This window comes from Falco naumanni, chromosome 13 (assembly GCF_017639655.2).
Source record: "Falco naumanni isolate bFalNau1 chromosome 13, bFalNau1.pat, whole genome shotgun sequence".
Classification (NCBI taxonomy): domain Eukaryota; kingdom Metazoa; phylum Chordata; class Aves; order Falconiformes; family Falconidae; genus Falco; species Falco naumanni.
Window position 1 is genome coordinate 16807606 of NC_054066.1, and position 16090 is coordinate 16823695.

Below are 16090 nucleotides of genomic sequence, written 5' to 3' on the forward strand. Positions count from 1 at the left end.
GAAGTGTTCCCAGTAGAGCACAGGTGTCCTTCAGTCCAAACAGAACTTTGTGGAGAAGGGGAGTACTTCTGCTGGTTGATCACTGGTTCACCAGACTGGGGGAAAAGGCAAGTTTGGTTTATTTGTATGTGTAATATCTACAGGGAAAATTCAGCAATTTTCCTTCTCAGTGGAGGAGTATTCCTTAATGGAATCACACTCATTTTCATAGGTACTTCTTGCAAAGAATCTGAGCCTCTCCCCCTCTGTTTTTTAGGAAAAAAAAGTAAATGTTAAAAGCGATATTAAAAGGCTAGTCATTCTATAAATATTCAAAGCACACAGAAACTTGTAAGGAGAGCTGGAGACCAGAAGCCAAAAGCCCAAACATGGAAATGATAGTGCCTTCTAGCTAAGATGAAGTGCAGGTACCATCAGATGAAGCTATGTTGGGTAATCTGGCATGATGTGGTGTCAAAAAAGCACATGAAGTGAGTCACTAGGAGCGTATGTACAAGTCAGAGAGTGGCCTGATTCTCTCCCCCATCCCACTGTGGGGGGAGCGAGCGACCGGCTGCGTGGGGTGTAGTTGCTGTCTGGGGTTAAACCAGAATAAGTACAGATCATTCAGTTCTGTAGAAGAAGCAGAAGTGAACAACAAAGTTTAGTGCTGTTACTATCACAACATCTTTCTTGATAAGGTGGTAATAGAAAACGAGTAGCAGGTCTCTGATCAAGAATGATGGACAGACGACAAATAGAAGCCAAACTAAGATGTAGTCATGACCTGAGAAGACATGCAATATGTGCAATGTGTCTCAATACTTTGCTCTAATAAAAAATGTCTGTGCAGCCAGAGCCAGCATCTGACCTTCCACTTCTTTTATTCCCCAAGAAAAAAACGAAGACAGTTGCCCATCCTTGATGTATTCCATATCTGCTGCCAAATCCGCACTCCCCCACTCAGACATAATCCCAAAATAGGGTGTGATGCCTTTCCCGTTGACAAAGCCATAAGTCATGGTGAGCGAGACACTCTCAACATCCTCCAATCATTTAAATGAAAATAGCTCTCCCCCTCTGTTTCCCACCACTTCAGCACTCATTATATCTCGCATTAATTAATATAGGCACTAGGAAGTAAGATGATGAATTACAAAAACCCATTAACCTGATTCTGTCCAAACCGATGACATATGGCAACGTGTACATTAGACAAATCTTCCTTGCTAATGTGGGAGTCCTCATGTCTGAACTCCATTAAAGCAGCAGCCCCCCAAAAATATTTTTAATGTATGTACGTATGGAATGTATATCAACATGCATGGATGGTGCATGCCTGAGGAAACATCAGAATTCATTAGATCAGTCTGATATGAGATATATTGAACAGGTTCCATCTGACATCTGTTACTGGGTTGTTCTGTCCACTCCCAAAGGAGTGAATCATATTGACAGGTTGAATTATATCTCAAGAGATATTTTTCTCCCCTCCTCCAAAGGCCATTTGCAAACACGGCACATCCACTGCCTCTTAAAAGTGAGCTCATCTGGCACTGGGTTGCATTGAAGTCCTCCACCGTGCCTGAAGGAAGCATGCTTTTGGGTGGTGGGAACACGGAGAAGATGGGGTCTGTCCCACTGTTCCTTGGAATGCTAACCATCTTGACCATAACTGTGTACGTCCCGTCTACACATGGAGAGCCTTTTTTACTACAAGGTAAGCTGGCACACAGACTAGATGACACAGGTAGGTGGTTCTCTTTTTGCTTTGCTTTGCTGCTTGTCATGGCCAATGCGACACTCGCATGTCTGTGAAAGAAAATAAAATGAACCTTGAGCTACCCGAAACAATCAATTAACAGGGGTGCTATCCGGAGACTTGTGCATATTAGCATGAGCTAAAGCTGTCCTTCTGGTCTGCAGCTAGTCGTATGACACATTCTGCTAATCAGTAAAAATATCGGATCTGGTGAAATCTGGTAAGGGTAGCTCTTTCTCTCTCAAAAGAAAATTTCCAAAGAAAAACATTAAAATACCAGAGAGTAGCAATTCTAGTATGTACCATATGAGATTTGACAGTTTGTAAATGTCAGTAGTAGGGTGCTGCTGAACTTTTCTTACCCACAAAACTTCTTTATATATGTTCTTCTCCATAATTTAAATTAATCTTAGCTTGAACTTACACTGCAGGGAAATGTCAATCATTAATCTTCTTCCTTAAAGAGACTTGGCAGTGGAAAAAAAAGAGCAGCTAAATATAGGCTTGAAAATAACATTGCTTTTCAAATTATTTTTCCTCTTATATCAACTATTTATTTTTGTAATGACAACCAAAACATTCCTGAGGCCACTCTATCTAAATATTGCTTCTGTTTAGTTTTATTGGAGTGTTTATAGGGTTTTTTTTTCTGTAGCAAATCCCCCAAATGACTAAAAGTAGCTATTTTAAAATCATAACTGTCTCTCAGACCTAGGAACGAGGTTTATAGCACTCCATGCTAACTGCAAGTTTCACACAGAGCGTAGCTCTGCTGACTCCCTCGGGTTTACTTCCAGAGATCACAATCAGGACCAGCAGCTCCAGCCGCAGGGTGAGGCAGCGTTGAGTCTGGCCAAATACTTGGAGCATCGCTTTGGCCAGGGCCCCTCTGCTTCTGCAGATTTATGTGACTTTAGCTAATGGAGCTGATTCCCACATACTCTTGAGCATCCTTAAGGCTCATCTGGTACAATGTTTTGTCTCGTGTGTATCGAAAATAATTGCATTCATTCCACCGCAGCTATGTAGGGCTGATGGCTAAATGAGAACATTTTCCCCTTTCTCACCTCCTTGAAGGGAGTGAGTGAAAGTCCTAAAGATCTTGGAAGAAGAGAAAATAAGCCTTTCTGTATAATTTCTTAGTATTTTCCATGGATTTTGTAGGCATCTTCCGGGGCTTTGTAGAGTCTGGGTGTGGGGCAGGGGTGTTCAGAGCAAAGATTTTGGGGAATGGGCATTCTCTCTGTAAAGTCTAGCTCCCATTCTGTCATTCTCAAAAATGAATCCAACATTCAAGTTTCAGATGATTCTGGAAATCTGTTCAGCAGAGCTGGGAGGGTCTCAGAGCTGTCAGGGCTCTGCTTAGTCCCATCCCTTATGTCCGCTGGTTTCTGCTGAACCCTTGACCTCCACAAGCATTCATTTGAGGGCATAGCCACAACCGCTAAAGCAAAACAAAACCACTGAGAAAGCTCCCTGAAGGGGCCTCATAGAGAAGGCCAAATTGCTTCAGGACAGCAGCCTGGGGAGGTTTTTCCTGGAAAACAAAAAAATTCTGCATGGTCTACAGCTACTGTCTGTAAGAGGTTTCCTCGAGGAGAAAGAGGCTCACTTCAAACTCCTCCACACACTGGTTCTGTTCAGAGGAATCCTTTAATACCCCTGGCAGTCGGAGCAGCCCCAGGGCTGAGCGAGCGCCAGAGCAGACTGCGGGGCTGAGGGCTGCTCCGCACGGCACACACACACCAGCCCTCCTGAGGGGTGAGTTCCCACCTCTGTCAGCCCTGGCAAGGTGCGACTGGGGGGGGACACCTGCAGTTTTGAGAAGCAAGGATCTCGCGGGTTGCTGCCTGGCTTTGCAGAGGCATCTGCTACATCCGCCTTGCAGAAGAGGTCAGGGCTGTCTAAAGCAAGGTGACGTCTCCAGCTCTCTGCAGCCAGCCTTGCTGATGAGGCTGCAGCAGGACTGGCCAGCAGCCCAGAGCTGGCAGGGAGGGCTCCCCCGTCCTGCACCCCTTCAGACCCAGCCATCGCCGCCTGGACTTCTTATTCTGTGCTCATACATCATTGCCTTCCCCCAAGCTCCTTCCACCCTGAAAAAATGCTGACGGGAGATATTTTCCTTCCACTTCTTAGCCTTCTTAATTTTTGTTTTAATGTTGGGGGCTGGAGGATCCACCCTTTTTGTCATTAGAAATCAAAAAAGTGTATTTTATGTGCTGCAGAGAACCGAGTGCTTCCGGAGAGAGAAGACGCAAATCATGAGGACACACTGCTGACTCTGCTTCTTAATAAGAAGCTCGCATGGCGGAGGCCAGAAAATATTGGTAAGCAAAGGGGATGGGAGATCTCAGCTTCCTGAATCTGTGTTTGCATGACTGCAAGGAACCTGTTCCCCAGGTTTCTCAGAAATACCAGCTGCTCAGAAAGTGGAAGCACCCAGTATGGTGCCAACGCATGATTAATGTCAGATGTTCTCCATCATGGGGCTCCTGGACCTGCTTTTGCAATGTGATGTGAAGCTTCCCAGAAACATGCGCCCTAGATCCTCAGACACTTGACACTGAGCTGGCAAAGGAGCACATGTGTGTACAAAAGTAATAACAAGAAGAGACGCTGCCGAGTCCCTGTGCCCCTGCTATCCCTGAGATGTTTGTGTACTATGCCTGGAGCATGAGCCAGCCTTGGGAGTCACCTCTCCACCCACACCCCATACAGCCCCATGTGCTATTGAGCGAGAGCTCCGTGTCTTGCAGGCATGCTAAAATCAGCAGCATCTTGTGAGCACACCGAGAGCATCTAGATTTTGCAGAGAGCATATGGCTGAGATCCCCTGGGGTCGGGTGTAGGTTGGGACAAGGGTAGTGGGAGCTCCTGTCTTAGCTTAAACCCCTGCTACTGCTGGCAAAGGTTGAGACAACAACCTTTTCCCACACCGCAGAGGGGGCAAAGACGGGTCACACTGAGGCTTTTCCTGCCTGTGCTCTATGAACAGACACCAAATTCAAAGCCACCCGCATGTGGCTAAACTCAGACCTGCTGAAGAGAAACTTGGGCTTTCCATGACACTAGGCACCGCTATCACAAGTGCCATATGGATCACAGGGGTCAGCTATTCCCACGGCCGCTGCAGCCAGGGGAGGGTTTGGGCTGTATGCGGTCGTCTCGGAGCAGGAAGCTGCCTTCCCTGTGAAAACAGGCAAGAACAGAGCCCAGCAAAAATTTTGTTATGAAAATCCATTTGTCAAAATCACTCAGTGCTCCTCCCCAGCCCCTTGTTACTGCAGTGAGGCAGTGGTTAAACAATCCTGGGACAAGTAAATAAACACAAATAAATCAAGTCCTTATACTAACAAAGGCATTCTTCTTGCAAAGGGGATGCATTCAAGAAATAACATTTTTATGATTGGTTTATGGATTATTGCACTTATTACTCCTAGAGGAAAGGCTGCATTTTACGCCAGACAATTGAATATAATGAATCTCTGAGCAGAGCACAGACAGAGGATTTACAGCAGGCAGTTTCTCAAGGCTTCACCCATAAATTAACTTCCTTCCCCCTGCCTGAGTTAATCTGTTCCAAATTTCGACCGCTGTTAATTTTCTATTCATAGCAATCATTGGCCAAGCTTATGGTTTGTGGAAAGTTGCGCCAAAATAGGCACTTGAATCTCTGAAAGAGGTAAAAGTGCGTAGAACAACAATTGCCATCATCACCATAGAAAAATAAAAAATGGAACTTTTGACTTGTAGATATGCAGACCTGGCTTTCTCTACCTTATGGATATGAAAAGACACACTTAGGAGGAATCTGCCTGAAGTCATTGCTGGCAGTGCCAGGAACAGAGCCCCCACCTCCTGACTCACAGCACATCCTCATCCCCAGACCATGTCTCAAACCAACCCCTGATGTAATGGACTTAAGAACTGCTGCTTTTTCTGTTGGATGAATATCTGTCAGAAAATATTCAGGATTTTTCAATGGAATTGTTCCTTCTTGAAGGAGAAACTGAGAAAGCAGTCAGCTCTTTCTTGGCACCCTCCTGCTCAGTTTCAAATGTTTAAAAAAAAGCCCAAGTCTGGTGATGTGTCTCTGTGCTGAAGTCTTATCTGAAATCAGGGGGAATTATGTCTTAAATCCCCTTGGAGATGCAGACCAACTCCTGCTTCCACGTTGGGAGCAGACAAAGGAGGCAGCTCTGTGACTGGTTTTTGGCTTTCTTGGGGGACCCAGCAGAGACATTCTTTAGCTCTTTCCTAGTTGTTCCTGCTTATTTTAGCACATTTTTTCCCAAACTGGCACTTGAAACCAGCTGATTATTTTGTGTTCCCCTCCCAGAAGAATTGCTGTAGTCCAGTCGCTCAGCTTTGACTGAGCTTAATTTGTTGTGATTTCCATTGTTTCATTTATCTTATTAAAAAATTAACTGGCTTTGACATCGTTTTGAGTCTGGAATAAGGTACCTCAGTCCTCAAGAGGAATGAGATTTAAATCCCCCATCCCTTCCTGCAGCTTTCCCTGTTGCTAGCTCAGGCCCTTCCCAATGCAGCTGGAGGTTTTAGATCCCATTCGTAGGCACCTAACCCTCCGCTTGCCCTGGGTGGGATATCTCAGGGCAGTTCACTCATCCACCTGCACAGGTTTGTGACAGTCCAGTACAGTACTGCCCAACCTTGAGATCTCTAAGTCTGATCTGTGCAGCTGGTCCCCGTGCTCCCCTAGCATGTAGAGGTGTGGAATCCCTGCACTTGCTGCTGCGTTATTTTGCCTGTTGCTCCACTCTGCCAACTCCAACGTTCGCTGATTTAAAAAGCACTAAGTTATGCTGGGCTAAATCTGTGTCTTCTGACTTCTGCCTGTATGGTGATGTGGGGGTAAACAAGTCTTAAAGGAAGCAATGGGAGTTCATATAAATGGCCAGTGACAGAAAAGGCAGCATCAGAGATTTGCTATTATCAGGCTAAAAATTAAAAAGCAGCAAAACCAGTTCACCTGAGCTGGTATCACACAGTCTGTGACCTTGTTGGACCAATTCCCTTAAAGCCTGCTTAATGATAAGGAAGCCTTCCTTGTAATGGAGAATTAGGGTAAAGTCCCATAGAATTCAGCAAAGGAAGCCCACTTTTCTGTCACTGGTTCTGCTACCATAGATTTGGAGATCACTAATAAGAATTAAATGATAACTAGGTCTTTTCTTGTCAGCCCTTGAGGAGGTTAAATGTAGAAAATGTTTTTGATTTGAGCTGTGAGAAGCAATGCAGATACTGATGTTACTCTCTCCCTTCTTGCAGACTGGGAGCTGGCAAAGAAATTTGAAGAGCTTGAACAGGTGAGGAGCAAATGCACAGACACATATATGTGTGCTGTTGTGCGAACAGCTAAACAATTGTGCATACCGTCTTTGTGCCCTATTCTTCTATCTTTGCATCCCACTGCTCTTCATTCTGCTGCTATAATGTGAGCACAAAGGGAAAAGCAGAACCTGGGCTAAATAGCTGCATACACTGGAAAAGATAAAAGAAAGCAAGGCTAGAGGCCAGTGCGATAGAAACTGAGGCAGGTCCTGCTTCTGCCACTGGTGAAAGGCCAGTGAAGGCCAAGCCAGGAAAAAGAAAAATGCTAAAGGAAGTGTCCATGGAAGAAAAGGGAGGAAGAAGAGGAGGTCTTGTTGCCTTCCTAGGCATTGGACCAACTGGCTGCATTAGATAATGGGCTGGAGTTAGAGGAATAGCCACTGCACACCTAATCCAGAATGATTTCTGTCTGGGCTCTTTACCAGTATGGAGGCTCCAGCCAGGGTCAGAGCCCTGCTGTGCTGAGCAGAGCACAGCACACACAGGTAGCAAGGGGAAACCCCATCCTACACCCCGTGCCCAGGAACAAGGAAAGCTGTGTAGCAACCTTGACATGGCTTCTTCTATGCCCCAAACCCCACAGGCAGCAGAAGCCCTTTTTCCTCTTTCTCAGGCCAGGTCCAGCTGTTTGTGGATCCTGGAGGTCCTGCTGGATTCCACTTGGCACTTTTCAGATAGAAAAATCACCGTACAGCATGCCAGATTGGAGGCTGCCAGCTCCTACCCCAGCCCCTTGCTCCAGTTCTGAAAGACATAAGGCTCTGGCTTCCTGGAAGCAACAGTGCCAGAGCAGAAGTCTAGATGATGGCCATAGGCGTTCCCAGTCTATTAGAAAAGAACAGCTACAGATGGAGGGGAAATACCATGGACCTTCCACACTATAACCAAGGGAAGTTAGCAAGAACTGGGGGAAAGGGAGGGGAGGGACAACCCAGAGCAACGGAGAAGTGATGCTCTCTGCTGCGGGGGATAGAGACCTCCTGCCCCAGCAACGACTTGGCTCTTTGTGCAATATCCTTCCTACACAGCCTCTTCTCCACAGGGGTTTGCACCCTGGGGTGGTGGGGAAGCAGAGAGCTCTGGCAGCCCACGCTGCTGCCACCAAACAAGCAGCTTGATCAGGGAGGACGTGAGGAGGTGTAAGTGCTCTAAAGACAGATCCTTCTGGAATGGTCCTGCTCCAGGGAAGACCCTGTCCTCCCCAGCAATGTTGTCAGCCAGGCTGCCTGTACCTCCTGCCTCTGAGCTGCCCTGCACTTGCCAGCATGCTGTGGAGCTCCTCATGCTGGGGCATTGGTTTACTGCTGTGTTTGTGTTTAAACAGCTGGAGAAGTTGAAGGATCAGCTCTCAACTGAGGAAGGCTCAGAGGTGGCCTATGCCTTGGAAAGTCTTTCAGCATCTCAGCCCAGAAAACGCGGTAGGTTTTGGGTTAAAGCCCTGCAGCCATCCCATCCAGGTCTCATCTCCAGGGCTTGCTTTCTGCAACACAGTGACAGTAAACAAGTCCCAAATAATCTGAAAAACAGGTTGGCAACTTTTCTAGCAGTCCTGGCCTGTTAATGGCTGGCTGGTTTAGCAGCTGGTGAGAAGGACTGCATACCCAACCCAGTCTGCTGCAGGAGCAGATACACTGGGTCTGCACACCCAGGACCTCACAGGAGGCAGTCAGCATTACACCCCTCTTTTCACAGGGGAACACAGGGTTTTATGAGCAATGAGTGCCTGTCCTGGAGGGAGTGAGTTCTGCATGAACACATCCCCACAGTGCACCCATCACTTTGCTCTGGGCACAAGGCTAGTGTTGAACGCGTAATGAGGCATGTGGACTGCATGCATTCCCCTCTGCCAAGGTCACTGCCTCCCTACAGAGAAAAAAGGAGCATTTGTTTGTACTGCTGAAAAGCAGCTAAAAAGGATGTGGAAATCAACCAAGAATGCAGGGAACTAAGATCTGGTAGGTCCCCCAGTTGGTCTCCAAGCTTTGTCCTGTCTGTATCCAGTGACTCAAGAGCATATTGCACCAGTGATCCTGCAAGGCTGCTCCTGACAAGCGCACGGACACCACCATTCCAGTGGATTCCTCCGTGAAGCAGTGGCAGCTGTAAACTAGAAGTCACTGATGACAGATCTGGCCTAAACACAAAAGAGCTGGTTCTGCCCTTACCCCACGGGCTCTGTGCACACACAAGCTGACAACCTGCCAGACAGCCGAGGCAAAATCCCTTTGTGCAAGGCTGGCTGAAGTGCTTAGGTGATCCATAGACAGTCTGCAATTTATAAGCAACCCTGGAGGCTGTCATTAATTCGCCTGATCTAATTAATGCCCCCACCAATCTGGAAGGTTCAAATGCAGATAAAACTACTTCCCACTGCCAGGTTTGTATCAGATTCTGCCAGAAAATAAAGCAGAGAATCTTTACTTTCATCTAAAGCCCTTCCAGCCTGGGAGGAGCTCGTGTCTCAGCATAAGCACTGCTGATTCAGTAGAAGCTTTCTCCCAAGATCCTGCTTTCAAACACCAGGTAGAAATCTCTGCTCATACTTGACAATAGGAGACCCACACAGGATTCAAAGAACAGAGCATGCTGGTGATACAGCTATTTTTTCCAACACCAAAATGTGCATCCTTCCCTAATCTAGTCTTCCTAGAAGTTCCCACAGAGATCAATTTTGTTTGGAGGACAGTTAAAGCAGAGTGAGAGAGTTTTAAAAAAATAATTGTGAGGTTTAAAAAAAAAAATTGTAAGGACCAGATCTGATCTCTCCAAGTCAGTATCCTGCTTTTCCAGGCAGCCACAGGTGAAAAACCCTGCATACACCTCTGAGGCAGCAAAACTGCTGGCCAGTAGTCAAGAAAGAAAAAGCTGCTTCCTGATACTGCTGAAGCAGTGCAAAAGGAAAAGCAAACCCTTATAAATCAAGCAACATGGAAACAACTTTGAGACCCCTTAATTACACAATAAGCAGCTAAAAGAAACACCTTCTAAAAGTGTTAGAAGAAGTAAAAGCTATTTACTGAGATTTGCCCAGAAACCACGATGCTGGCTTCACACCTCAACTCTCCCAAGACACAGAGCTTTTGAAACCCACTCCAGGGCTAGAGCAGGAAGCTGGAAAATGTATTTTTGGGTGCTAACATCCTTCTCTTGTGTCCCTTCCCAGCCTGCTTTTGGAAATACTGCATCTGAAGGCTCACCAGGACTGGAGGATGAAGATGAGCCCTTCCCCAAACCGCCTGGCTGGGTATTAATGTGTTAAGAGTTTGTTCTGTTCTCTCATCGTGCTGCTAAGTTGGATGCCACCCTCCATGACCACACCACAGCCAAGTCTAACAGGGACTGTGACAGGAGCTGGTAGCCCACTACCACTCTCCACTGTTCCTTCCATGTTTCAGCTACTGTGACCTACTGGGAAGATGCTTCCCAACTGTCCTCGCTGCCCTGCGTGCACCGTTCAGCCTGCTGCCACTGCTCACTCCTCACCTGCTCACCAGGTCCCCCAAGGCACCGCGCACCAACGCGCTTCCCCTGAGCCTTGGGCCTCTGCCCACGTCTGCAGACCTTGCTCATGGTGGTGTCTGGGTTTCCCGTCACCTCCTGCGAGCAGGTCTGTGATGACCCCACACCTGCTGTCGGGACAGGAGGGCAGATGGGGTGTAACGTGGAGGGCTCGGGGCTGCCTCGGCTTGCTGAGCCAGAACTGCTCCTCAATGTCCCATCAGCATACACAGTAGGTTTGGGGGAGGACAGGCACAGAAGCCTGGATCCTTTGGATATCATTCCAATAAAGGTTTTCTGTTGCACAGAAGCATGTGCTCTTTTCTTTCTCACCTCCTGCAGAGGCCCAAGGGGCAGCACATTTCCCTTGCTGTAAGCTGCTGTTACTTGATGGTTCATGTGAAGTTTACAATGGAAAAAAAAGCTCCCGTTAAACACCTGGGTATAGCACCCTTCCTTTTGACCAGAACTGGGAATGAGAGTTGGGTCATCCTCATGGATATGTGTGGGCTGCTGTCCTCATAGGACTGGACCAGACCCACTGATTTGTACCTACTCACCCCAAAGAGATGTTTTGAGCAGAGGTTTTTGGCTCATCTGGCTGTCAGTGCAGGTGCTAGCTCGCTTTTTCTACTGCAGAATTATGTCTGCCACTGTCCAGAAGGAAGGGATCACAGTCCATCAGTGATTCCTACATACATTCATCTAAAATCATGTTATCCACCTTTATTTGCAAAAACAAAGGACTATGTTCCCAAAAGTGTAAGTTCAGAATAAATCCTGACGTTTGAGGTTTCCAGCAGTGTATATGAGCAGAATCTGGAAGCCGCTGTGAATGTGTGGACTGACTTTACTAGAATTAAACTGTCTCTCCAGCTCTGTTGAACCATGCTACTTAACTGTAGTTGGATACTACATATTCTTCAAAACTTTACCTCTCCCAAAGCTGTAATTACCATGCCACATTCACCACCTTGGGCTTTAGCAAGAAGCACATGCTTACCTCAGCAGTACCTCGTATGTACTTCATTAAGAGTTCTATTCATTCTATTACAGACCAAAGCCAGCATCTGTGGAATAAAACCAGCTTGATTATATCAGTGAGGTCTAATGACATGCAAAATACAGTTTGCTGTTAACATTTAATCTTTCTTATTTCCTTGGTAGTGATTCAGAATACATTTCCCATTTTCTGTCGCTTTTGTGTAAGTGAAAAGGTACGTGGGAGAGTACTTTCACATACCCTCCCAACAGCACCAAATCCAGGAAAAAATTATAGCCTATTGCCAGAAGGGTCTCCCTTTCTTGAAGAGTTTGGTGCTCTAGCCAAAAGGGAGGTATATTACAAGAGCTGCAACGAGAGCCTCAAGCTGGTGTTCAGCTCAGATGCTTTCAGCTCGCAGGAACTCCCAGTGCAATGAAAGGCCAGAGCAGCAGGCTCCATCTGCTACTTGCTAGTTGTAGCGTGCCTTCCGACCTGGTGTGACAGCTCATCAGCAAGTCAGGAAAAGGAATGTGTCCGTGGCTATTGAACAGCTTGCTGTGATCCTAGACACAGGAATTCCCTGGAATGCAATGCACCATGCTGCTTAGCATGCTTTTGCCCACATGGTGTGCTACATCCTATCAGCATAGTTAATTATGGCACCCAAATTAACCCACAGTTTCCTCACAGGCACTATATGCTGCTGAGTTAGCTGCTTCTGCTGGAGTAATGAGTAAGTGCTGAATGCAATTCATCTACTAATTTGAAGCAAAGACAGTGATGCTTTCCTTGGGTTTACCCTCCACATGTCACTGTAAGGATCCTGTCCTTTCTCCTAAACATGCAGAACACAAATTCTTCTCTACCTCAGGTGTCACCTCCACATCATGGCTGCTCACATCTCACCTATGGTTGGGCAGTCACTCTTGCTAAAGCTAATAACCCACAGGCAATAATTAAAGGGCTTTCCCTCAGACATTCTAGCAGACCACGTTGATTTATTAGCAGAAAAACCTCACAGGCATGTGAATGGATTTACAAACAGGCAGCACAGGACAAATCTAGCGTGCAATGGATGCTGCAGTATATCCTCATTTCGTATTTGTTGACCTCCATGCCACGCACAATAACTGAAGTTATCCAATATCATCTATGAAAAAGTTGTTCAGCTTTTCAGGCATCATCGTATTTTAAACAGCACCTGCCAATTTATGGACTTTAAAAAGTGCTTTTTGAGCCACCAAAAGTCTCAGTATGCTCTGTGGTGGATGGGGCAGAGGAACAGAAAGGCTGTTGCTTTCTCCCAAGCTATCTGTGCAGTGAGGTGGAAGCCAAGAGTGGGACTAAAGCTTCCAGCTCCCAGTCCCAAGCAACACCACCACAGACATCCCTGTCCTGCTTTGCTTTCACATTACCCTTCAGATGCAATGCATTTCTGCACACAATTTACAGGCTTTAAAACCCCTCTTTATTGGGAAGCCCAGGCTAATACCTGCCAACTGTTAAATACTTTTATGATCAGAAGTATCTTTGCAAAGCTGCTGCATTAGCATTGGATTCCTCTGATCTCAGTCTACTAAAACATGTCACACAATGTCTCTGTCCATGCTGCTTTTGACAGCCAGGTGTATGAGTGGTCAGGCCATCGTTTCCATAATCTGCCCATGGCCCATACATACGGCTACCTTGCAAGCGGATTATCTGCAGACTGTCTGGATGAGCTCAGTGCAAAAAGGTAACTGTTTGCCAAACCGCAGGGCAGGCTCTGGGTAGGTGGTGGCGTTGCACTGCAGAGGACAGGGTCTGGGCTTCTCTGGGTCTGCATTTGCAGACTTGCTTCTAGCATGAACAGAAAATCTCACCTTGAGTCAGCCAGTCTACATACACTCACCCAATCCAGCTCCCAGAACCTTCACCTGTAAGCTTGAAAGCAGAAAATAAATAGTGGGACCAGGGGAAAAGCAAGGAACAAAAAACCCAAAATGACCACATATGGACTTACAGCCCTTCTTTTTTTCTATGGCCTTCAAGGGCTTGGTCTGGAAAGCATCTGTGGTACTTCACCTCACACACAAGTACTGACAAGTCACTCACCGAAGGAGGAATGATCACCTAACTCAGCTAGAGGGGCTCTGCGTGATGTGAAAGGTGGGGGCACCTCTTGATGCAATTCACTGGTTTGTGCAGCTGCTGTCAGCAGCATTAGCCCATATTGGAGATGTCAAGAAAAGCAGTTTCTTGCAAACATTCTGTGGCTGGGGCAGTCCTGGTCTCAGGATAGGGCTGTAAGCAAGAAGGAAAATAGGAACGGTCCCTACTGTGGCTGAGTACTGCCCCCTCTCAGACATGAAATGGATGCTACCTGCCCTTCTGAGCAGGAGCCTCATCTCCCACCACAGCAACTGCCCCAAAGCCCCAGTCCTCACAACAACTTTAACTTCAAAGACTCATTGACTTCCCAACTCCTTCCCTGTAGCTGACTCAGAAGCTGACTCTGTTCTTCCCCATTTTGCTAGCTGAGGGCCAGGTGCTTTGTGCCTCATACAAGATTAGGAAATTAACACTTAATTCCTACCTCCCTGCCTACCACAGGGGGTTTAGCAAGAATAACTTTTTTTTCTTAGTCCTGCATAATCCCTTTGTCAATGGATCTTCTTTTGCAATGCTGATGATTTATACCCAAGAATAGCAATCCAATGAATCTAGCTGACCGACACAGACCAAAGTCCATGAAGAAGCATATGTGGTTTAGAAAATATCAGCCAGGAATCTGAGCACTGAGATGTCAGCAAACAGCTCTTTTCAGTTATATTTTATAATCTGGAAATAAGTGAAAAGCATGAAACGGGATTTAAGATAACCTGTTTTACTCTGAAATGAAGTGGAGAAGACATGTTTACATTTTACCAGAGTGAGAAATACTTGAACTTTTAGAGTTGGATGTCCAATTATGCCCCATGCACACATCAAGAGGCTAAAATAAGGCATACAATGCAGACGGCCTAGGAAGCAGATGACTTCATATTTGGATACTATGCTATGTTGTGCTTAGGGAGGAATGAAATGTATTCATCAGCTTAAAGGAGGAAACTAGAAGTCTCACCACATTTCAGGATCTGCTGTATGATGAAAACATGTCTAAATATGGTGCAGAGATAAAGACTACTAAAAACATTAGGACAAATATTAAGGCATTGTCATCGTTCTTACCCAGACTAACTCCTAGTGAAGTCAGTAGACATCTTCTCCCGAACAGCACTTCAAATAAATTCTAGGTTTGTCCCATAACTCTTAAATCCTCCCTTCATCTACCAAACAAGCACCCTCTTGAAAGAAACGTGCAAAGCTGTCTGCTTTTCATGGTCTGCTGTTGGCATCTCTGGAAGTTTTATTTTCAATCCAAAAAATATCTAACAGCCCTTGCTAGGATAACGAACTTCTGCAAGTTTAAGAAATAAATGCCATGCAATTAAACTATATGCATATTTTCTGTTCCTTCCTATCAGTGACACCACGCACAACTGTGAGAGCATTCTGGCCTGATGAATTGAATTTGTTATTATTTGTAAATGCAACATTTGTTAAATGCAAGGTGAAACAGGTTTTGCAGGAGGTCAGTTCCTTGAGTGTTGTATCATTAGTCAACGGCAAGACATGATGTGATGCTTCTTCCATATTTCTGTCGTGTTTCCAGTGCAGCATCAATCCTTCAGAACAGAAGCACCTGTAGGCAGAAAAGCAGTAAACATTACATTTTCCCATGTCAGAAATGCAAGGCTTAGACAAACACACTGTAAGGTGGTCTACAGGAGATGAAAATATTCGGAATACTTGTTTTCTTGTAGGGGGGGTACTAAGGTGTAATTTAGGGTATTCAAGCTAGATTGACAGTTTAGTTTTAAGAAGCCATCATTCCCCAAGCGACTCTTTCCAAAAGCCTACCAGCCTGCCTTGAATACCTCCGTGTAACTGAGAGCAGGTGGGGTTCCCTGAGCCTGCCCACACCCGGAGTACTTTGGCTTACTTGAGGGAACTGCTAACCCTTGGTGTTGCCGAGACGGCTCACTCCAATCCGGTCAAGAGGAACTCCAAACCGTCTCTTAGGTAGCTCAACCACTTTCCTGCACAAGGAAAAAAAGCAAAGGAGAAGGGAAAGAATTGTAGAAAGACATCGTAGGAATAACAAAAATGTTACGACATCTTTGATTCCTCCATTCATCCCACTAAGTTATTGTTCAGACAGGCCAGCTGTGCAGGAGCCACCAAAGATGTGTTTAAAGACAAGTGAAGCATCTTGTTTTACGAAAGAATAAGCAGGAGTTCCACCTGTTTTACAGACTGGCTGACATTTATCCACTATTCCTGGTTTTATTTGGCAGCAAACAAATAACTTCACAGGTTAACTGCTATTCATAAAAAAAAAGGAAATACACTGCATGCATAAAAGGGAATTGTTTCATGCATACTTCAGATAAACCATTAGCCTGGATCTTTGAAATCTCCAAGGGCCC

The 16090-nt window shown here is 45.9% G+C and overlaps 2 protein-coding genes across 2 annotated transcripts in view; one reads left to right on the forward strand and one right to left on the reverse strand.

The window, feature by feature from the left end:
* The first annotated feature begins 1501 nt into the window (after window positions 1-1501).
* On the forward strand, window positions 1502-10894 carry UTS2B (urotensin 2B). Its single transcript, XM_040613467.1, has 5 exons — window positions 1502-1699; window positions 3967-4068; window positions 7034-7071; window positions 8421-8514; window positions 10260-10894. Exons 1-5 carry the CDS (start codon window positions 1576-1578, stop codon window positions 10283-10285), a joined length of 384 nt encoding a protein of 127 aa, XP_040469401.1. The 5' UTR covers window positions 1502-1575; the 3' UTR covers window positions 10286-10894.
* Window positions 10895-14370: 3476 nt separating this feature from the next.
* OSTN (osteocrin) overlaps window positions 14371-16090 on the reverse strand; it is a 104306-nt gene continuing 102586 nt past the window's right edge. The window contains exons 4-5 of the mRNA XM_040613890.1: window positions 15621-15700; window positions 14371-15303 (exon numbers count right to left, since the gene is read on the reverse strand). Coding sequence (XP_040469824.1) covers window positions 15281-15303; window positions 15621-15700 — 103 coding nt within the window. The 3' untranslated portion in view covers window positions 14371-15280. The remainder of the gene's footprint in view (window positions 15304-15620; window positions 15701-16090) is intronic.

Excerpts from the sequence above, each read along its gene's own strand:
- UTS2B (XM_040613467.1), top strand. The coding sequence starts at position 1,576 with ATGCTTTTGGGTGGTGGGAACACGGAGAAGATGGGGTCTGTCCCACTG. Across the intron at positions 1,700-3,966 it reads AGAGCCTTTTTTACTACAAG|AGAACCGAGTGCTTCCGGAG; the intron begins GTAAGCTGGCAC and ends TATGTGCTGCAG. Across the intron at positions 7,072-8,420 it reads AATTTGAAGAGCTTGAACAG|CTGGAGAAGTTGAAGGATCA; the intron begins GTGAGGAGCAAA and ends GTGTTTAAACAG.